The 24536-nt window shown below is 41.4% G+C and overlaps 1 protein-coding gene across 1 annotated transcript; it reads left to right on the forward strand.

Moving 5' to 3' along the window:
* Positions 1 to 2314: 2314 nt before the first annotated feature.
* LOC139418835 (neuromedin-K receptor-like) lies at positions 2315 to 23973 on the forward strand. The gene is made up of 5 exons (XM_071168568.1): positions 2315 to 3076; positions 16093 to 16281; positions 18780 to 18930; positions 22974 to 23170; positions 23436 to 23973. The coding sequence occupies exons 1-5, from the start codon at positions 2709 to 2711 to the stop codon at positions 23722 to 23724; spliced, it is 1194 nt and encodes a 397-aa protein (XP_071024669.1). The 5' UTR covers positions 2315 to 2708; the 3' UTR covers positions 23725 to 23973.
* Positions 23974 to 24536: the final 563 nt, after the last annotated feature.

Here is a 24536-nt window from a genome sequence, read left to right on the forward strand (position 1 = left end):
AAACACGCCCTCCTCTCCCTTCCTATATAAAGCCTTGAAAACAATATAACCTCCTGTTCCGAGGATGTTAGGACGACTGTCCGATGTCAGAATGGTTCAGATAATAACTACAGAACGAAGCCAACATCAGCGTGAGCTTTGGTTGCGAATGGTATGAACTTTGAACTCTTATTCACTACAGAAGTGATACCTCCTAGCCGTGGAGTTAGCAACAGCAGCTGCAAACGCAGGTTAGGAAGGAACAGACAGAGTATTCCGTCTACCACACAACGACGTTACTACAACGTATCCAATTTACCAGCAGAGACATTCTTCAAAGGACAAAGGACTCGGTTGGGCAACACGGCCTTCCATCTACCACCAACCTACCGAATCGCAGCTCAGAGTAAATATTTATTGCATTTTCCTTTTCCAAATGGGCGGTAATTTAGAATGCATAAGATACTGTATTTACAATAGCACAGCTTCTCCCTGCGTCCCTCAGTCTTCCCGCTCTTTCACTCAAACCCAGCCCCTTTTCTTTTGTGTAACCAGCTGTCATATCTGTTCCGCCCGCTAGGGACGTTTTCCTTTATGACGTAATTTCTAATCAAGTTTTGATGAATTATGTGTATGTGTAATTCTGTGTGATTAGTTAGGTATTTAGTAAATAAATAATTAAACCCACATTTGTATTGCTGATTCAACTTGTTAGTCAGGGTTGGTGCAGATAACCAAGAATTTACAACTTTCAGATGAGACTGAATTAAGGTGACGATTAATATTGACTGCTATTGATGTAAAATATTACTAGGTCTTTAAGAGTTTACTCGGAAGATAACAGCTCTATAAATATCATTTCGTGGTGCCCCCGACTCTCGAGTTAATTACATTTACATGATTAGCTCAATCAGGTAATATTAATTATGGAGAAATTATTTTATAGAATTGCATGTCACATCACTTAATCCGGCATAGCCAAAGACACGACAGGAATGTGTGAGAGATTTGAAATGTTCCATCTTTCCCTTTCAGAGAATGGAATGTAATAGAATACTATGCAATAGAATAGATTACATTTTTCTGTTGGGCCGGTATGTGTGTGTCACCCCACTCTATTCCCACACCACCAGAAAATTGCCATTTCAGCTCCCCATAAGTAATCCAGCTCGGAAGGAGCGCAGACAGTTATATAACTCATTCAAAGGGGCACATCAGGTGTAATCCTGCCTAATTGCCAGGGGAACCCATCAGGTGTAATCCTGCCTAATTGCCAGGGGAACCCACCAGGAGAAGGGGAGAGAGAAGCCTAATTGGCATGACTCCCTCTGCAGTGAACACCTGTGGTCGGGAACATTAATGTCTTAACGTCGGTGTGGCGTCACCGTCTCTACTTTTTATACTGAGCATGTGGATCAGTGGATAAAAGGCACTTTCCCACGTGCCCCTGTGCATGTCCCAAATTGCACCCTATTCCATAGTGCACAACTATTGACCAAAGCCCCTAAAGTTATGCACTATAATGGGAATGGGGTGCCGTTTGGGATGAAGCCCCTCTGTCCTTTCCACGCTGCTTAGGTGACACAAATGAGGGATGCTTGGTGGTTTGGATGCTGTTGAATACCGAGGGGGGCTGTGTATTTTTCAGATAATTTAACTTTTTTTATGAGATGCAAGGTAATAAGTCACAATGGAGCAAGAACTCCAAAGCTGAAGCTTCAAAAATACATATTGGTTTGGCACCCTGAAAGTTTGATTGTTTTGAATGAGTGCATTAGGATCATAGAGTCAGTCCATCCCGAAAAGGTTGACATAGGCCTATTGGGAACTGCATTCATTTTGGTGATAAGGCCTTGGCAGATCCATCTATTGAAAATCGATCTTGGGAATTAAGAGAGTTATTTAGGGTAAAAACAACACATTTTTGGAGATACTAGACACATTTATCAAATATGACTGTTTAATAAACGTAGTCAATAAAGGTTTATTTTCAATACTTGCAGTGACAATGACAAAGGCCCTTTGATCACGGAGATGTACCGTGAGTGAAATTAGCGACTCAGTCAATGGAGGCAACAGATGCTGCAGGCCTTTAATCAGTGCCTGATACGCGTGCATGTCGTTCATCGTGATTATGTAAGGCATTTATAAGTGACTCGCCATCAAATTCCATGCTTGCCATATGTTTATGTCTCATTTGTATAAAAGCGTAGCTGATTGATCTACAGTTCAAGTGAATGACAGGTTGTTATTAGAAAGGGGAGGGGAGTGTGACGTAAAGAATTTAATGGAACACCACATGATTGATTCCCTACGCGCAGCGCACGACTCAGCGCAGTCCATCCCTTTGGATCCTTCTGCTGCTCAGAGCTCTAGGATACGTTCACTTATGCGTAGCAAAACAAAGGATAATCTCTGTTTCCAAAGAACTGTTCGAATATTATCGGTAGCCTATTTGAGAAGTACTCTATCATATAGATCAGAAGTGCCGTGCTCTTCAAGTGTCAATTATTTATTGGAGTTGTCACTAGACATTTTGTTACGACTGTCTCCCAAACGCGTTTGCCCTGTAGTGACCGGAACAGCAATATAAATGAAGAGGGACTTAACGTGACCGTATTGAGCAGAGCACTTGCGGGTTTTGGTGCGCTGCGAAGGTGTATGCCAATTCAACGGCTGCCACCTCCAGGCATTGAATCCAAGTAAATATCGGCAGGGTGACTAGAGGAATGGCTGCGGCAAACAACGGATCAAACACAACTAGGACCTTTACAAATCAGTTTGTACAACCGCCTTGGCGCATCGTGCTATGGTCGGTCGCGTACAGCCTTGTGCTCGCCGTGGCAGTTTTTGGGAACCTGATAGTGATTTGGATCGTATTGGCGCACAAGAGGATGCGGACCGTGACAAACTACTTTTTACTCAACTTGGCTTTCTCTGACGCCTCAATGGCCGCGTTCAACACGTTGATTAATTTCATATATGCTGCTCACGGCAATTGGTACTTTGGAGAATCATACTGCAAGTTCCACAACTTTTTCCCAGTCACGGCAGTGTTTTCAAGCATCTATTCAATGAGCGCAATAGCGGTCGACAGGTGAGCTCTGGAGACATCAACTTAATTTTCACACATTCTATTACATTTGGTGAATTTATTTATATTTTTATAGGAAATGTGACAATTTGTTATTATTTGTTTAATGCTACTCCGGTTTAATGTAATGTACTGATTCTATAACCAACCCCCTTAAATCAAATTAGAAAAAGGTAGGCCTAATGCACACACACGGGAAACCAACCCTCTCCTTACATTCTGTCAAAACGAGAATGAACTGAATGTAGCTTTAAATCCACTAATCTAACCAATAAAGATCCTGCTACACAAATTGCATCCCAAATGGCACCCCTTTCCCTATACATTGCATTACCTTTGAGCCCTATGGGTGCTGGGCAAAGGTACTGCACTATAAAGGGAATAGGGTTCAATTTGGGATGCATTCAACATTAGAAAACACTTGAGGTTCTTGAGGATTTGATCAAGCATTTCATTACTCAGTTTGTGTATAAAAGAGCCAGAGTTCTTCTAATGAGCTCCACTGTGCAGCCAACCTATCATTGTGGAGGTACGTGCTGATTAAATCATTTAAATTGGAGTACCTGCAGTGAAATAATGGCTTTAAGTGCCAAGAGTGCTTATGTGAAAGCTATACTCACACCAACACACAGACACACATGCAAACGCGAAGCGTGTACACACACTCGCACACACTGGGTTTACCCTGCCGTGCTTCTTCTCGGGGCCAAACATCGCAGGGCCTTATTTATCAAAGGTGCATTTGGACGAAAAATATTAAATCTCGCGTATGCCAGTTTTCCTATAAAAGTTGGTATTTAGCCATTTTGAACTTGATGGGGAAAGTGTGTACAGTTGAAGTCAGAATTTTACATTTAACCACTCCACAAATTTCTTGTTGAATGTACTTTTGTGCGAAAAGTGCAAATCAATCCCTGAACAACAGCAAAGGACCTTGTGAAGATGCTGGAGGAAAAAAGGTACAAAAGTATCTATATCCACAGTAAAACAAGTCCTATATCAACATAACCTGAAAGGCCGCTCAGCAAGGAAGAAGCCACTGTTCCAAAACCGCCATAAACAAGCCAGAATACAGTTTGCAACTGCACATGGAGACAAAGATCGTACTTTTTGGCGAAATGTCCTCTGGTCTGATGAAACAAAAACACAACTGTTTGGCCATAATGACCATCGTTATTTTTTCAGGAAAAGTTGGGACGCTTGCAACCTGAAGAACTCCATCCCAACCAAGAAGCACGGTTGTGGCAGCATCATGTTGTGGGGGTGATTTGCTGTAGGAGGGACTGGTGCACTTCACAAAAGAGATCGCATCATGAGGTAGGAAAATGATGTGGATATATTGAAGCAACATCTCAAGACATCCGTCATGAAGTTAAAGCTTGGTCGCAAATGGGTCTACCAAATGGACAATGACCCCAAGCATACTTCCAAAGTTGTGGCAAAATGTCTTAAGGACAACAAAGTCAAGATATTGGAGTGGCCATCACAAATCCCTGACCTCAATCCCATAGAAAATGTATGGGCAGTACTGAAAAACCATGTGCAAGCAAGGAGGCCTAAAACCTGACTCAGTTACACCAGCTCTGTCAGGAGGAATGGACCAAAATTCACCCAACTTATTTTGGGACGCTTGTGGAATGTACCCGAAACGTTTGACCCAACAAACAATTAAACAATTTCAAGGCAATGCTACCAAATATTAATTGAGTGTATGTAAACTTCTGACCCACTGAGAATGTGATGACAGTAATAAAAGCTGAAATAAATCACTACTACTATTTTGACATTTCACATTCTTAAAATAAAGTGGTGATCCTAACTGACCTAAAACAGGGAATTTTACTTGGATTAAATGTCAGGAATTGTGAAAAACTGAGTTTAAATGTATTCGGCTAAGGTGTATGTAAACTTCCGACTTCAACTGTATCTCCATGCATATCTAAGACTATGCATACTCAGAACTTCTAGTGGTTGATCAACTGTATTGCAAGCAAATATTGTTATTTTGAGGAAAGTTGAGGTGTTTGATGCACAGGAATTATAATAATGGTAGGCTAATAAAAACACTCAAACGTTTGAGTCACGTTCGTCATAATGAGGAGACCAAGGCACAGCGGGACATGAATACATTCTTTATTTAAACGAAGAACCCTAAAACAAACAAAATAAAAAAATGAACGTGAAGCTATAACACGAGTGCTGACATGCAACTACACAGACAATAGCCCACAAAACCAAAATGGAAAATGACAACCTAAATAGGATCCCCAATCAGAGACAACGATAAACAGCTGTCTCTGAGTGGGAACCAATTCAGGCCACCATAGACCTACATATACCTAGACATACTAAAACACCTAGACAATACAAAAACTATACCAACCACCCATGTCACACCCTGACCTAACCAAAATAATAAAGAAAACAAAGAGAACTAAGGTCAGGGCGTGACCGTATGCCTATACAAAACAGATGCATTTGCCTTTTGGAAAAAGATTACATAGCAGCATCTCGCCTAATAGCCTATATTTACATATAATTATATAGGCCTAAATCATAATCATAAAGCAAGGGCATGTCTCTACTTTTCTGACATAACTCGTTTCTTCCCTCTATACAACAAATACAAGGCTACCATTTATCCATCGCTCATTTAATACCCGACCATGCTCAAAAGTAAATAGGCCGGTAGCCTATGACAGTAACGTTAGGCTGCAATGTTGCTGTGCGATAGGAGCTCGACATATACTATTTAATCTCAGAGCCTATACCAAGGTAGGAGATAGAAACACAACCATGTATTGACAAACAAAATATTGAAAAACAATTTGTCTTTTGCATGGAAGCGTGGGCTGTAGGCAGCATGTACTTTTAAAGAGTTTAATAGGCAATCTTGCAGAATGTGCAGCCAGTGTTTGGCAACTGCTATGTATAAAGTCACGTTCTGCCCACAACTCAACAGAAACATCTGAGGATTTCAGAGAATGTGTCGTGTGTTGGACAGATGTCTGAAGAGGTTCCAGGAGACGGAAATGCAAAGTGTCCCACTTTTTCAGAATTCAATCAAATAACGGTAGCCTGCTAATAATTTGGCGCAGTGCATTATTTATGACAGTTTTATAACCTTAACATCAAAACAGAAATAAATGAGGCCCCAGGTGTCGGGAGGTCAACTCTATACCTTTACAAGTTGTGTTGCACAGTAGGACTACAGTCCAACATCTCTTTTCATCTGACTTTGAAGTTAGTCAAAGGAGATAATCCGCACCTGCATGGGCATGACCACGACCTGACCACTTATAGGCCTACTGTGGGCCTTTGATACACAGAATCAAAGACAGAGCACACACACACACACACACACACAGCACAGGTATACTCTCATACACACACACACACACACACACACAGCACAGGTAAACTCATGCACGCACATACACACACACACACATATATATATATATATATATATATATATATATATATATATATATATATATACACACACACATAGAGACAAGCAGACAGACAGAGGTAAGGTAAGGTAAGGTCTGAGGATGAAACCTGACAGTCTAGCAGTAAATTCTGGGGAAATGGAATCTTTGTATGCTGGAAACCAAACAAACAGCAGTGTTGGATCCAATTAGAGATAGACTGGGAAGAGTCAAAGAGTCAATCAAACATAACTAGCTCCACATAGGGCATCCTTTGTTTTGAGTACCTGAGATACGGCACATTAAAGCAATCTGAAATTGGGCACAGACACACACACACACACACATTACTATCCTAATGGTGGCCGCTCCAGAGAAGATTGGTATCTTATTTACTGTTTGATTTGGCATCGTAGTATTTCAACCTGGTCTCTGGCTTTTGTCAAGAAGAGCTTGTTTAACTCACATTCTGGAAAATGGAGGCCTCAATGTTTGACAACACTTTCCACAACACTCTCCAGTGAGACAGAAACAATACTCGCATCTCATCCTCTTTTTTTTGTCGCTTTTATACTTGATCCAACACAGCCACCGCCAAATATTTTTCTAAATGAGAGCTTATAAAGAATGCAGTTACAATAAGACACTTCCCAATGGGCACAGATGTCAATTCAACATCTATTCCACGTTGGTTCAACTTAATTTCAATGAAATGATGTGGAAATTACATTGATTCAACCAGTGTGTGCCCAGTGGGTCCTGCATACTAAATGGTATTCATTAACTGTAGTTATGGTGTACACTCTATTCAAAATTTAAAAAAGTATAACCTCTAAAGCAAGCAGTGTATGGAGGAATAAAATACCAAATCAACCTTTGAACTTTGACGTAATATCCTTTCACCGGAGACGGAAGCGAGACATATCACTGGGTCCTTATACACAGTCTCTGAACTAAGTAGACCAGACCCAACTTCGATCGTATTGGTGTCTATGGGAGACACACACAGTTTAGTAAACTGTGACACTGTTTTTCATTGGTAAACGGCCTGAGTAAGACATCTTAATTTATCCACCGTCTTTGCTTTCACCCCCTGACTGACCTCTTGAATGGTTATAGAGGCTGTTTTAGAGACTGATGAACAGGGTCTGGTAGTGCTCCAGTCCTCCCTGTCAGAATAAGCAACAGAGGACTTGGAAAGTATATCAAATCCTGTAGAAATGGCTCTATGGTTATTGTGTGTAACCTACTTCATGTTCCTCTAACACTGCGTGTCATATCTTACCATTCTGATAGATTGGAGGGAAAAAGTGGTTGGCATTTCATTGGTTACCTCACGGCAGAGTGGTCCATACTCATTGAATATGGCACGTTTAAATCTGAGAGCAATCACTAGTAAAACCTTTCTCGTGAATTACCTCATTACTGAGCGCAAAGTTGATTGCATTTTTCACACTGAAACATGTCTTCAGACTGTAGTGCCGCTCTTATTGAAGCCTCCCTCTACAGCTTTCCGTACTCTATCAGAAAAGGGGAAAAGGGAAAAAGTAAATGGCCACGTTCGAGAGGATCAAAACCCTAATGAATAATAGGTAAATTGACGTAAATGGGGGGTACAGCCTCAATTTTTTACTAATGCTCTCAGCTGTAAGGACTGTTCATTTGATGACTTTGGGTCTTTTGACCATCCTGCTATTCTTCTCCGAAGAATTGTCTGTTGTCCTTGAGAACTATGATAGAATTATTGTGTTGGGCGATTTTCATATTCATGTTGACAAAGAGAGTGACTCCAAGGCCATTGAATTGATTTGTCTTTTGAGCTCTACGTACTTTATCCAACTTGTTACTGGGCCCATCCATAACTGTGGCCTTACTCTGGACCTGATTATTACCGAGTGGCTAACTATTGATAAATCCTCTTGTTTATGTTGCTTTATCTGATCACCACGGTGTATTTTCTTTATGTTCTTGTTGCCGATAGCGCAGGGTAATACTGAACACATTATAAAAAATGCTATCTTACCTCCGAAGTTTGAGTGTATGAACAATACACCATCCCCTATTCTGCCTTCCTCTTGTGATGATTTACAGTTGAAGTCGGAAGTTTACATACACCTCAGCCAAAGACATTTAAACTCAGTTTTTCAAAATTCCTGACATTTAATCCTAGTAAAAATTCCCTGTCTTAGGTCAGTTAGGATCACCACTGTATTTTAAGAATGTGAAATGTCAGAATAATAGTGAAGAGAATTATTTATTTCAGCTTTTATTTATTTCATCACATTCCCAGTGGGTCAGAAGTTTACATACACTCAATTAGTATTTGGTAGTATTGCCTCGAAATTGTTTGGCTTGGGTCAAACATTTTTGGGTAGCGCTCCACAAGCTTCCCACAATAAGTTGGGTGAATTTTGGCCCATTCCTCCTGACAGAGCTGGTGTAACTGAGTCAGGTTTGTAGGCCTACTTGCAAGCACACACTTTTTCAGTTCTGCCCACAAATGTTCTATAGGATTGAGGTCAGAGTTTTGTGATGGCCACTCCAATACCTTGATTTTGTTGTCCTTAAGCCATTTTCCCACAACTTTGGAAGTATGCTTGGGGTCATTGTCCATTTGGAAGAACCATTTGTGACCAAGCTTCCTGACTGATGTCTTGAGATGTTGCTTCAATATATCCACATAATTTTCCTGCCTCATGATGCCATCTGTTTTGTGAAGTGCACCAGACCCTCCGGCAGCAAAGCACCCACACAACATGATGTTGCCACCCCTGTGCTTCACGATTGGGAGGGTGTTCTTCAGCTTGCAAGCCTCGCCTTTTTCTCCAAATATAACGAAAAGTCATTATGGCCAAACAGTTCTATTTTTGTTTCACCAGACAAGAGGACATTTAACCAAAAAGTACAATCTTTGTTCCCTTGTGCAGGTGCAAACCGTAGTCTGGCATTTTTATGGTGGTTTTGGAGCAGTGGCTTCTTCCTTGCTGAGTGGCCTTTCAGGTTATGTCGATATAGGACTCGTTTTACTGTGGATATAGATACTTTTGTACCTGCTTCCTCCAGCATCTTCACAAGGTCCTTTGCTGTTGATTTGGGATTGATATGCACTTTTCGCACCAAAGTACGTTCATCTCTAGGAGACAGAAAGCGTCTCCTTCCTGAGCTGTATGACAGCTGTGTGGTCCCATGGTGTTTATACATGCGTACTATTGTTTGTACCGATGAACGTGGTACCTTCAGGCATTTAGACATTTCTCCCAAGCATGAACCAGACTTTTTCTGGGGTCTTGGCTGATTTCTTTTGATTTTCCCATGATGTAAAGCAAATAGACACTGAGTTTGAAGGTAGGCCTTGAAATGCATCCTCAGGCACACCTCCAATTGAATCAAATGATGCCAATTTGCTTAGCAGAAGCTTCTAAAGCCATGACATAATTTTCTGGAATTGTCCAAGCGGTTTAAAGGCACAGTGAACTTAGTGCATGTAATCTTCTGACCCACTGGAATTGTGAAACAGTGATTTATAAGTGAAATAATCTGTCTGTAAACAATTGTTGGAAAAATTACTTGTGTCATCCACAAAGTAGATGTCCTAACCCGACTTGCCAAAACTATAGTTTGTTAACAAGAAATTTGTGGAGTGGTTGAAAAACGAGTTTTAATGACTCCAACCTAAGTGTATGTAAACTTCCAACTTCAACTGTAGTTGATCACTTGAATTGCAAATTAAGGGCAGTCATTGATGGCATAGCTCCAGCAAGTCTGAAAAAGGCCACATCCAAACGGAGTGAGGAAACATTCAAATGTAAGAAATTGTAGAAAGGCAGAGCGGAAGTCGAGACAGTCAAAGTTGCAGGTCCATTATTCTGAGAGAGCAACTTGGCATATATCAAGGCAATTTGAAATGCCAGACAAGCTCATTTCTCTAACCTGATCACTAATTATCAGAATAATTTGAGAGTGCTATTCTTGACAATTGATGGGCTGATAAATCCTACCCCCGCAAAACTATATGAACTTTCCTCCACATCTAAATGTGATGAGTTTGTGGCATATTTCAGAGATAAGATAAGAAAACATTGGGCTGGGTATCAGTCAAGCAAGACCTGATGAGAAGTGTGATGATATGTGCCCTAGCCTACCACGCAAAGGCACTATGGAGTTATTTTCCCTGGTTGACACGTGATATCACTTTCCTGAGCATGTCCAACACAACCTGCCTTATCGATCCTATACCCACCACATTCTTCAAAACAGTTTTTAATTACATATCTGAAGAAGTACAAGCTATTGTTTATCACTCACTCCACTTTCCCCACTGCACTAAAACTGCTATGGTGAAACCGTTCTGAAGAAAAGTAATCTAGATTCTTCAGCTCTAAGCAATTTTCAGCTCTTAGCAATCCCCTAGGATTGTGGTCAAGAGAAATGTTAAAACATTTAATCATGAGCTATTTCTAAATGATTTGGCTGCTGTACCCTGGGAGCTGATTTATCTAGAGGATTATTTAAATCACACTACACAATGTTTTATTGATTTGCTCACTGAGGCAATGGACCATCATCATAAGAAAGAGTACAGTTGGTGCTCGTCCATCTCCATGGATTGATGATGAACTGGGTGAGGCTTTTTCTCAAAGAAATATGGCAGCCAAGTCAAAATTAGAAATTGATGACCACAATTATAGAACATTAAGTAATTATGCAGTTCAATTTAATCGAAAGAAAAAGTTATTTTACAACAATGCTTTTACTGATTGTAAAAATGATTCTAAAAAGGTATGGAACACAGTTAAGGGCTTACTTGGTACATCTATCGCATCATGCCCATCTAGTGTGGAGGTTGACAGGAGAATAATAACAAAACCAGTTGATATTGCCAATAATTTTGAAAATAATTTTACAAAGAAAATTAATTTACTGAGCAACAATGTAAACATACATTTTTCCAAACAAGCTATTGTCCAATGGATTGATGAACATATTATGAGCAACAAGATCTGCTCTTTTAGTCTGCAAACGGTGTCAGTGGAGGAGGTGTTAAACCTATTGAAGTCATTACCTGATGGTAAATCTACAGGTTATGGTCTCATGGGCAATTTTTTGCTTCGCTGTGCTGCTCCCCAGATTGCAGTTCCACTGGGATACATTGGTCACTGGAAAAGGGGATGTTTGCAAATGTATGGAAGCATGCGAAACTGTGTCCTATTCCGAAAGACTGCAAAGAACCCATTACTCCTGCCAATAGTCGACCAATTAGTCTACTCCCTACACTCAGTAAGATATTGGAGGGTATTGTGAGGAGACAAATATGGGAGTACATGGAAAAGAGTGATCTGATTACAGCCAATCAGCATGCTTATCGCAAAAAACATTCCACTACCACTGCATTGGTTGACATGACTGACCAGTGGCTCAATACTATGGATAACGGCAAGTTTGTGGGTGTACTATTTTCGTGAAATAATTTTGACAAAATTAATGCATTATGGTTTTAAGGAGGTAGCATTGAAATGGGTACAGTCATATCTAACTGACAGGAAACAGTCCACCTATATCAATTGTTCATTTTCTTCCCCTCATGTGTTAAACTGTGGAATACTGCAGGGCAGCTGCCTTGGGCCACTTCTTTATTTAATATATACCAACGACCTTCCCTATGCCTTAGCTGAAAGTCAAGCTTCTATATTTGCAGATGATACTACAATTTATGCAGCAAGACAATCGGTTCAACAGGTACAGCAAGCTTTACAAGGAGATTTGGAGAATATTAGGGAGTGGGTTTGCCAAAACAAACTTGTTTTAAACAAGAAGAAAACCAAAGTTATGTTGGTCTGTTCCACGAGGAAAAGGCCAAAACAGCATGGGATACAATGAAGTATGGGAGGAGTACAAATTGAAGAAGTGGCAGAAACCAAACTATTGGGAGTGCAGCTAGACAACTGCTCATCATGGTCGTCTCAAATAACTATCTATGTGGATTTTTTTTTAAACAGCATGCATAATCAGAAGGGTAGCTAAATATTTAAATGTAAAAAAATCTGCAAATAACACAAGCATTAATTGAGAGTCAGGTGAACTACTGTTCTGTGGTCTGGGGAAATGCATCATCAAGTGAAGTTAGGAGGCTGCAGAATGCACAGAAAAAAGCAGCAAGGATTGTTTTAAGGTGGAGATATGGTTCTTCTGTTGCAGTCAAGCGCAATGTTCTTGGTTGGTCATCAATCGATAAGATAATTGAAAAAAACATGCTTATTTTATTTCATAATATACATCATTTAAAACGGCCAAGTTCTATTCACAATGTATTCAGTTGGTAAGAGACAGACATTCAGTAAATACTAGGAATAGATTGTCCACCATCTATGCGTTGTCCAGACAGAAAAGAGAAATAGGCAAAAGAACATTTCGATTTAGAGCGATAAAAAAAATGAATAAATTAACTGAGCAAACCAGAAACCTTTCAATATATAAGTTTAAAATTTATTTTTAAAACAATTTAAATATAATACATAGAAATGTTGTGGGACTATAGTAGATGAAGAATCAATATTTTTTACATTGAGTATTTATTGGGTCATTATGTTAGTATATTATGTTTGTTTGTAATAGTGTGTTATATGAGGAAATGTGTTCGTATTATAAATTGAAGTTTAATGTTTAAGGACTCTTGGAAGATTAGTCCAAATGGGGACTAAAAGAGATCCAAATCAAAATCAAATCAATCAGCCAATCTCCAACCTTCCATTCTTAAGCAAAATTCTGGAGAAATAGTTTTTTTAAACAACTAAAAAAAAATCGAACCTGGTTTTCTTGCCCACCACAGCACAGACAGCCTAAGATAAAGTGGCAAATGATCTGAGAGCCAGACGCTGAACAGCTCTCTGTCCTTGGGTGTGGGTTGGTCTCTCCGGTCCAGTTCTAAATTGGTTTAGGACCTCTTAAACCGGTCAAGAGCTTTTTATCACCCTTAGTGAACATAACTCAGAGAAAATACATATCCCATGTGGTGTTCCACAAGGTTCGATTTTCGGTTCAGTTTATATGTTGCCCCTTGGCACCGTCATCAGAAAGCACAACATTGATTTTCACTGCTGTGCAGACGATACACAACTTTACACTTCTGTGTCACCAGAGCATTTTAGCTCCACAGATAAATTATTAGACTGTATTAGTGATTTAAATACTTGGATGGTTCACAGCTTCCTCGAGCTAAATCAAGATAAGAACGAGGTACTTATTATTGGAGCCAAAGCACACAGAATCTGGCCGCGTATTTTAATTCACGGTCAAATAAGATAAAACGCCAGGTAAAAACGTAGGTGTCACTTTAGATTCTGAACTAAACTTAGAAACACACATTAGGAATGTGACCAAATAGCATTTTACCACCTGAGGAACATTGCCATGGTACGGACGTTTCTCTCTCAGGCTGATACAGAGAGACTCATCCATGCTTTTATTAAAAGCAGGCTTGACTACTGTAATGCTCTCCTGTCTGGTCTACCAAAGAAAGCCATTGGCCAACGTCAAAACATACAGACCGCTGCAGCATGGCCAGACAGAGAGCACACATTACACCAGTTTTAAAGTCTCTGCACTGGCTGCCTGTGAGTTTAACAATTAATTTTAAGATTATTCTATTGGTTTTTAAATCAATCCACAACTGTGCACCCCAATACATATCAGACATGCTTTTGAGTTATGTACCCAGTAGGTCTCTCATGTCCTTTGGCACTGACCTTTAAACTATCCCAAAGCCCAGGACCAAGAGGCATGGAAAGGCAGCCTATAGTTACTATGCCCCCAGCCTCTGGAATAGCCTTCCAAAGAACCTGAGGGGGGGGCTGAAACTGGGAACATACAGTACCAAAGTTTGGATACACCTACTCATTCAGGGGTTTTTCTTTATTTTTACTATTTTCTGCATTGTATAATAACAGTGAAAACATCAAAACTATGAAATAACACATATGAAATCATATACTAACCAAAAAAGTGTTAAACAAATCAAAATATATTTTATATTTGAGATTCGTCAAAGTAGCCACCGTTTGCCTTGATGACAGCTTTGCACACTCTTGGCCTTCTCTCCAGCTTCACCTAGAGTGCTTTTCCAACAGGCTTGAAGGAGTTCTCATATATGCTGAGCACTTGTTGGCTGCTTTTCTTTTTTTTCTTTCTTTTTTTTTACCCCAATTTTGTGGTATCCAATTGTTGTAGTAGCTACTATCTTGTTTCATCGCTACAACTCCCGTACGGGCTCGGGAGAGACGAAGGTTGAAAGTCATGCGTCCTCCAATACACAACCCAGCCAGCCGTACTGCTTCTTAACACAGCGCGCATCCAACCCGGAAGCCAGCCGCACCAATGTGTCGGAGGCTACACTGTGCACCTGGCAACCTTGGTTAGCGCGCACTGTGCCCGGCCCGCCACAGGAGTCGCTGGTGCGCGATGAGACAAGGACATCCCTACCGACCAAGCCCTCCCTAACCCGGACGACACTAGGCCAATTGTGCGTCGCCCCACGGACCTCCCGGTCGCGTCCGGTTACGACAGAGCCTGGGCGCGAACCCAGGGACTCTGATGGCACAGCTGGCGCTGCAGTACAGCGCCCTTAACCACTGCGCCAGTTGGCTGCTTTTCCTTCACTCTGCGGTCCAACTCATCCCAAACCATCTCAATTGGGTTGAGGTCGGGTGATTGTGGAGGCCAGGTCATCTGAAGCAGTACGCCATCACTTTCCTTCGTGGTCAAATAGCCCTTACACAGCCTGGAAGTGTGTTGGGTCATTGTCCTGTTGAAAAACAAATTTGGACTCATCAGACAATAGGACAGATTTCCACCGGTCTAATGTCCATTGCTCGTGTTTCTTGGCCCAAACAAGTCTCTCTTTCTTATTGATGTCCTTTAGTAGTGGTTTACTTGCAGCAATTCGACTATGAAGGCCTGATTCACGCAGTCTCCTCTGAACAGTTGATGTTTGAGGCTGGTAACTAATGAACTTGTCCTTTGCAGCAGAGGTAACTCTGGGTCTTCCTTTCCTGTGGCTGACCTCATGAGAGACAGTTTCAACAAAGAGCTTGATTGTTTTTGCGACTGCACTTGAAGAAACTTTAAAAGTTCTTGAAATGTTCCATATTGACTGACCTTCATGTCAAAAAATAAAGCAATGAATGAATGTAATTTCTCTTTGCTTATTTGAACTGTTCTTGCCATAATATGGACTTGGTCTTTTATCAAATAGGGCTATCTTCTGTATGCCAACCCTACCTTGTCACAACACAACTGATTGGCTCAAACGCATTAAGAAGGAAAGAAATTCCACAAATGAACTTTTAACAAGGCACATCTGTCAATTGAAATGCATTCCAGGTGACTACCTCATGAAGCTGGTTGAGAGAATGCTACGAGTGTGCAAAGCTGTCATCAAGGCAAAGGGTGGCTATTTTGAAGAATCTCAAATAGAAAATATATTTTGATTTGTTGTTTTATTAATGTTTTTCCTGTGAAGCGCATTGCGTCATATTCATGTCTGAAATGTGTTGTATAAATAACGCTTGATTTGATTTGACACCCTTGCAGGTACATGGCCATCATCCACCCGCTGAAACCCAGGCTGTCGGCCACAGCCACCAAGGTGGTGATCTTGTGTATCTGGGCGCTGGCCGTGGTGCTGGCCTTCCCTCTCTGCTTCTACTCCACGATCCGCATCCTGCCCCGCCGGACAATCTGCTACGTGGCTTGGCCCCGGTCATCAGATGACTCCTTCATGTGAGTGAGACACTCTGGGTGCATCTCAATAGTCGGAAGTGGGTTCCTTTAACTCACCTCCTCTTGTTCATCTTCGCTGATCTGAAAACAGCTTTGGGTTGATTGGTAATGAAACTGTATATTGAAGTGAACATGCTGCTGGTGGTTTGGGTGTGGGCTACCGTGGCTGTGTATTGATAAGAACACTGGGAGTTGGAGGTACACTTCAAATGGGCTAATTCCCAGTGTATTCATACCAACCCTAATCTAGCGAACCTGATTCTAATAATTAGCTGGTTGAAAAACTGAATCAGGTTAGTTACAACTGGGGTTGGATTGAAAACCTACAGGAGGGTAGCTCTCCAGGAACAGGTTTGGAGAGCCCTGATGTAAGGCAAATAACTTGGCCAATTATACAGGCACTAGTCAAAAGCACATACATCCAAAAATACTCAAAACTCAATAGTATCTACAATATGAAAAAGGATCTAAGTAATATCTACACAAACAAACCTACTTAGGCATTGGAGTTACTTACATACCAACAAATAATACGATCAATAATGGCGCATAGACAATCATAGAAAACGTGCTCAAATCAAAAGTACACGATAAAGGAGCACAAACATATACTGAACAAAAATGCAAATGCAACATGTAAAGTGTTGGTCCAATGTTTCATGAGCTGAAATAAAAGTTAATAGAAATGTTCCATTTGCACAAAAAGTTTATTTCTCAAAACAAATGTACATCCCTGTTAGTGAGCATTTCTCCTTTGCCAAGATAATCCATCCACCTGACAGGTGTGGCAAGAAGCTGATTAAACAGCATGATCATTACACAGGTGCACCTTGTGCTGGGGGCAATAAAAGGTTACTCTAAAATGTGTAGTTTTGTCACACAACACAATGCCACAGATGTCTCAAGTTTTGAGGGAGCGTGCAATTGGCATGCTGACTGCAGGAATGTGCACCAGAGCTGTTGCCGGATAATTAAATGTTAATTTCTCATAAGCCACATCCAACATCATGTTAGAGAATTTGGCAGTTCGTGTGCCCAACGTCGTTTAAGAGAATTTGGCAGTACGTCCCACCGGTCTCACAACCGCAGACCATGTGCAACCATACCAATCCAGGACCTCCACATCCTGCTTCTTCACCTACGGGATTGTCTGAGACCAGCCACCTGGACAGCTGATGAAACTGTGAGTTTACACAACTGAAGAATTTCTGCATAAACTGTGAAAAACCATCTCAGGGAAACTCATCTGCGTGATCGTTGTCCTCATCGGGGTCTTGACTTGACTGCGGCGTCCTAACCAACTTCAGTGGGCAAATGCTCACCTTCGATGGCCACTGGCACACTGGAGAAGTGTGCTCTTCACGCATTAATCCGTTTTCAACTGCAGATGGAAGACCGTGTGTATGGCATCATGTGGGAGAGCAGTTTGCTGATGTCAATGATGTGAACAGAGTGCCCCATGGTGACAGTGGGGTTATGGTATGGGCAGGCATAAGCTACGGACAAAACACAATTGCATTTTGTCAATGGCAATTTGAATGCACATAGATCCTGAAGCCCATTGTCGTGCCATTCCTCCTCTGCCATCACCTCATGTTTCAGCAGGATAATGCATGGCCCCATGTCCCAATGATGTGTGCACAATTCTTTGAAGCTGAAAATGTCCCAGTTCTTCCATGGTCTGAATACTCACCAGACATGCCACCCATTGAGCATGTTTGGGATGCTCAGGATTGACGTGTAAGAGCGTGTTCTAGTTCCCACCAATATCCAGCAACTTCTCACAGCCATTGAAGAGGAGTGGGACAACATTCCATAGGCCACAATCAACAGCCTGATCAACTCTATGCAAAGGAGATGTGTCGCACTGCATGAGGCAAATGGTGGTCACACCAGATAGTGATTGGTTTTTTGATCCACGGCCATACCGTTTTTTTTCAAGATATCTGTGACCACAGATGCATATCTGTATTTCCAGTCATGTGAAATCTATAGATGAGGGCCTAATGAATTTATTTCAATTGAATGATTTCCTTATATGATCTGTAACTCAATAAAATCGTATAAATTGTTGCATGTTGCGTTTTATATTTTTGTTCAGTGTACTTTGAATGAACGCATCCTTGAATAATTGTTTGTATCAACTGGAATTAACTGAAAGTTTGTCAGGTTGCCACATTGATTGCATACAGGTTAATTAATATAAGGTGGTGAGTGTCCCGCTTCTGGAGAACTGGGTGGTGATTGGGTAATTGGAATGTCAGTCCGTATGAGTAGAGGAATTTCATACACACAGGACAGCTAGCCTAGAGAGAGAGATAGATAGATAGACAGACAACCAATGCAGACTAGTTAACGAAGAGAGCAACCTAGACTAATGCATATAAATGTGAATTAGATTAAATATAATTTGCAGAATTACCATGTTTTCCCATTACATTCACAGGAATGCTCTGCTTTTCCTTCCCGACAGCTATCTATTCTTCTCTGGTAAACAGGTATCATATCATTGTGACGGTGCTGGTGTATGTGCTGCCCCTAGTGGTGATGGGTATCACCTACACCATTGTGGGTGTGACGCTGTGGGGAGGAGAGATCCCGGGGGAAGCATCAGATAACTACCACAGCCAGCTCGCAGCCAAGAGGAAGGTAACGCAAAAATACAACTCCATTATACACATAACGTCCTTTGGTAAAGCCATGTGTATTCCATTTGTAAACCAATGTGGCGACCATTAATTGAATGCAGTAGATTCAGCCAGTCATTTTAACTGGCACGGTCACGAGACGTCCCAATTGTCTCAGTTTCATTTTCTCCCGTTCATTTGGTGTGAGAAGTAGAATACTGTAGGCCTTTTAAAAATGCGGATGGGAAAATAATTTCTGCAAACAATAATAATAATAATAATAATAATAAACTGAATATGCGCTTCTGGTGGATTTGAGGGTTTATCCGTGTTTGACCCAATACATTGTCATTACAATAATTGATGTAGCTATACCATTGAAATGAATAACTGACCCTGTACATGGCACAATGATCTCTCTGTATTCCCCACTGGATTTGGCTACCCATCAGGTAATCCAGCGTTATGCAGGCAAACAACAGAGATTGGTCTCCTCTTTAGAGATGACAATGCATTCAATTAACTGGACACAGTGTATCTCATCATTGATCTTCGAATTAGAGTCCAGGCTCCGTATGTATCAAGCGTCACCGGGTAGGAGCGCTGATCTAGGATCAGGTTCCCCCTGTCCATGTTATCTCATTCATTGTGGTCTAAAAAGCAAAACTGGTCATAAATCAGCACTTCTATTCGGAGATGCTTCATATATATGGACCCTGGTCCCCACAGTTATCCATAAGGATTCAGGTAATGTGAACCAGTATGACTAACATCTATTAGGCCAGATGTGGGTTTAACAGGTGTGGGTCAGATTATAGATAGGCAACGGCCAATCCGACAGGTCTAGATATGGGAATTATTGGGATTATTCCAGGACACCCTGTGAGTAAACCCAGACTGTATTTCTGGGTTGTTATTGTTTTATTCATGAGGATTACACTCAGATTACGGGGGATCAGCACACCTGGTTCTTTGTTTTGGACAGATAGCCGAGGCCATGAAACCGTATTCGTTTACAGTGATTTATCCGGTGATGTAGCCTGTGATCCTGCCTGACATTTGACCTCGGCGCCAGCACACGTTTGGTGTTGTTACTTGCTCTTTTCTTATTTCAGAACTGGTTCTCTTTTTGATTGTTTTTAGTTTTTGTCGTGAAATGCACCTCCATATAAACTTGATTTCATTTGAGCCACGCAGTGATGGAGGGTTAGTTAACCTTGCACTTATACACAGTTCCAATTCCCCAGTGGGTTTGAATGGGCCACAAATACAGACTAGAAGTCATTTAGGATAAAAGCGTCCGCTAAATGATTGGATTTATTGGATTAGCCAATAAAGTCCCTGCCAAACCCTTTTTACCGAAGCTAGACGAGGGCTGAGAGAGGTTCATTAGGCTGAATGTCACCCATTGTCATACCGTCAGGTCCTATTCGGTGGTTAGTTTAAAAGTAATTGCTAATGAGGTCAGCGATCTGTTCCCAGCCAGCTCAATTGACCCATGCTGTGACCTCTTCAGCAGACCACCAGTGCTCTCGCGTCAACTACCTACCTGCTATGTCATGCGTCATGGACACCCTTTCTCCTGCTTTATGTAGCTCCGGAGAGGATTCTACCAGACACTGTTTGCTCATCATTAGACTCAGTGTCCCAGACACACTGTACATACCAAAGAGATGACACGTCTTCATAAGCTTTCTGCCACATTGTTAATCATCCAGAAGATGACGCAGGTGGCGCTAGTTGATCCTTGATTTATAAGATCCTAATTGTTATTGTTCATAAACAAGGTAACGGACAGCTTGATCGATCACTTAATCAAGAGGCTGAAGTATACAGCTAGTAGTAGTTAAAAGGATAGTTCGGCCAAATGACAAAATGACATATTAGTTTCCTTTACCCTGTAAGCAGTCTATGCTCAAGGTAAAAGAGCAATCCCATGCTTTGTTTTTGTTTACATGGCCACTATCTCCAAATGCGAACTTGTTTTGCATTCTTGGCCCATAACCAATGCAAGTCAATATTCCTGATGTTAGCATAAACATGACCAAGCCCCGAGACATACTGTAGTTAAATCTAAGTCTTTAGGATGTCTATATCTGTGGGATGTTAAATCGGAATATAAAGACTTTCCCACCATTTAGTGCTTTGCATGCAACGCCACTGTACATTAGTTTCCCAGACACAGATTAAGCCTAGTGCTAGACTAAAAGGCATGCTCAATGGAGAATCTCAAAGGTTTAGCGAATGTAGGTTAAATCGAGTAAAGTGACAGAATGGAATCTATATGAAAGGCTTTGGGGAGTTTCTTGGAGCTCAGACTGTTTGACGGACAGACTGACCATTCATTGGAGATCACAATCACTAATGCTCTACGGGCTGGCAGCCATCTTGTCACATGACATTGTGAGCATAGTTCACTTGGTGAGACTATGGCTGAGTTTCAAACTCATAAAATACACACCCTCGTCCACTTACCCTCACCTTATGCCCTTGGGGGAATCCCCGTCACCATCTTTGACATCGGTCCAAACGATTATCCAAACAAGGGAAGTTCGCAACGTAAGCCCCTCAGCCCTCGTTTTTGATCGAGTTTGCGAGTGTACAATTATGTTCACTTCGGGCCATAATTCAATTCGCGATGATTATACATCCGCGAAGAAAAGTCGGCCGAAATTAAAACCTCAACGTCAATATGGAGTCAACATACAAGTGTAAGTAAAAACAAATGTAAATAAGGTAGAAATTGTGCTACTAACACGTCTGGTAAAAGTAATATTGTTTTTGTTTCGGTTAGCTTATGGAAATTGTAGAAATAAAACATTTTCCTTCAGATGTTCCAGCTAGGCAGGCTAACGTTAGTTAGCTAATTCATTGGCTAGCTATCATACAGTAGGCGTATATTAATTATGATTTATATAGTTAATAAAAGTAGACATGCAATCACAATTGACTGTAGCGCATATAATGCAACCACAAGCTACCTACCGGTGGCTGAAAACATAATCGTCGCGGGATGAACGAGTGACGAATTTTCGGGAAAGGGCGGTCCATTACAAAATCATTCCTTCCTCCCTCTGCCCTTTGTCCTGTTAGTGTATAGTCGTCAGATGTTATCAGAAGTGTCCACTTAATTTGAGGGCTGAGGGGATAGGGTGTGTCTTTTAAGTGTTCGGAATGCAGCCTATATCATGAGATGATCTACCGTACATGCTATAGTGATGACACAGTAGTAACACAATAGTGAACACAACAGTGAGGATACATGGACAAAGATCTTCCTCGCTGACAAGACGGACAAATTGCAGTTTGCATTGTCCAGGCGTGTCTGAGCTTTGATTTTCGGGTAGTCTAGAAAGAGACAAAATTCTATCAGATGAAATTTGTCACAACTCCTCCATACAAGGCAACAAAGTACAAACTTTTTGAGAATGCCGATCTGATTTCAAGTTTCGAAATGCTCTTTGAGGATTTTAAGTGACACAATCAGTTCATGGAATTCACAGGATCTTTGAAGTGAGTTGCTTCCTTCGTGTTGGCTCTAGATCGTCAGGATATGGAATACAATCTCAAATGTATCACACCGTTGGACCATCAATGGGAGTCCTGACCATTTATGTGTAAATGAAGCACTTATATTTTGAGGTTGTTGTGAATGGCTCTTTTGAAAGGTGTTGTCATGATGAAAAAAGTATATCCTAAACTGCTGTGGCTTCTAGGACGGAATGAAAATGCCAACCTGAGGACGAATCAATCATGGTGCCCACACTTGTGAGAATCTATTGAGCGTCACACATTCTGTCCTTCTCAGAATCAGGTACTTTGTGAAACCAAACATGAAGTGGCCGTCCAAATGTTGATTTTTTGATCGACATCTTGTCTCAGAGCTACACAGAATAAAGACAACGTACTTTCTTTTTCCTCTCTTTCTCTCTCTCACTCCTATTTTCTTATTCTCTCCTCTCTTTCTCTCATTGCTTTCTCCCCCTCCCTCTCTTCCACCCTGTCTCCCCCATCCCTGTCGCTCTATTCCTCCCATCCTCCCACTATCCCCTTCCTAACCCCCAGGTGGTGAAGATGATGATCATTGTGGTGGTGACCTTCGCCCTCTGCTGGCTGCCGTACCACGTCTACTTCATCGTGACGGGCGTCAACAAGGCTCTGATGAGGTGGAAGTCCATCCAGCAGGTCTACCTGTCAGTGCTGTGGCTGGCCATGAGCTCCACCATGTACAATCCCATCATCTACTGCTGCCTCAACAGCAGGTAGGATCCAGCACCTGGGCACTGTTAAGAATGCACCAGAGCATAGAATGAAGATAAGCCTTACCCATAACTCATTTATATTTTCAGTTTAAAAAAAATGTTTTCTTTGTTCCTACTTTGTTCCTAGGTAACCACTGGCTAGATGGATAAGACCAGATGAGAAAGATACCAGTGTACCTTCTTTAGAATTCATAAGCCACCTCTCAAATGTTAAAAATCTAACAATGCACTCATCTGTCTTGTTTGGGTTGTGGTTTGGATACAGGTTCCGGGCGGGCTTCAAGCGGGCGTTCTGTTGGTGCCCGTTCGTCCGGGTATCCAGCTATGACGAGCTGGAGTTGCGCGACAACAACACCACCCACCACCGATCCGGCCACCTGGGCAGCATGTGCACCCTCTCCCGCGTGAACACTGGGACCAACAGTACCAACAATCGCCAACACAGCATCAAAAAGGCAGTCTCCAGCTGCCATGGCAATGCCGGTGTTAACGGAGATAACAATGGTAACCATGGCAACCAACCGGGCGGTAGCCAAGTCCAACCTTTACAGTGACCCCGATGATGTGGCCGACGATCAGTTCTCCTGAGATGTTTATGATGACCACGACCACATTCTAGAGTGTTCACGAGTGGTTTGGAAAGTCGTTGTCAACATTTCGCCTTCCGAACTTCCCTCAAACATTCCAAGCAAGCCTTTAGATTTTAATTTTATTTTACCAAGCATAAGTATTTCATGTGAGTTTGTTGCAAACGCGGTTGTTCTGTATAAAGTATTTTCTGCTGGCTTGATGCAGTGAGATTCTTTTGATTTTATTTGTATTTTGCTTAGCTTTCGAAAAGCATTTGTTTCTGCCTTTTCTCATTTCCAAACCCCCCTCACGACACTGACTGGACATCTGGTAGGCTACTGTCTCGACGGGCAGATTTGTGGGCAGATTTGTGGGCAGATTTGTGACATCTGGACTAAGCAATGAAGGCAGAGCTTACCAGTAGTTTACCAGTGTGGGCATGCATCTATTACTCAGGCAGGCTCCCCTTGAAAGAATGTTAGGAGTGGTTGGAGGTTGGGCATATATATATATATATATATAACACATAATAATGAAAAGGGAAGGTTGTTGCACACAGATGGTTTATTAATGTGTATTTCTGTACCATAATCATACACCCTTTATCAGCTTGTCATCAGTTATGCAGACTGATACCCCACAGATTGAAATAGCTGTGGACTGTATGTCCTGAAATGGTATTATTTTTTTTAGAGAGAGAGAGAGAGGCACCTGGGGCAAGAGATTATTCAGTGTTTCTCTTTCAGCCTGCAATTTCCTGAGGATAAATGAGAATGATAGGATGTTCCATTTTGTT

The sequence above is a fragment of the Oncorhynchus clarkii genome, chromosome 10 (genome assembly GCF_045791955.1).
Source record: "Oncorhynchus clarkii lewisi isolate Uvic-CL-2024 chromosome 10, UVic_Ocla_1.0, whole genome shotgun sequence".
Lineage (NCBI taxonomy): Eukaryota > Metazoa > Chordata > Actinopteri > Salmoniformes > Salmonidae > Oncorhynchus > Oncorhynchus clarkii.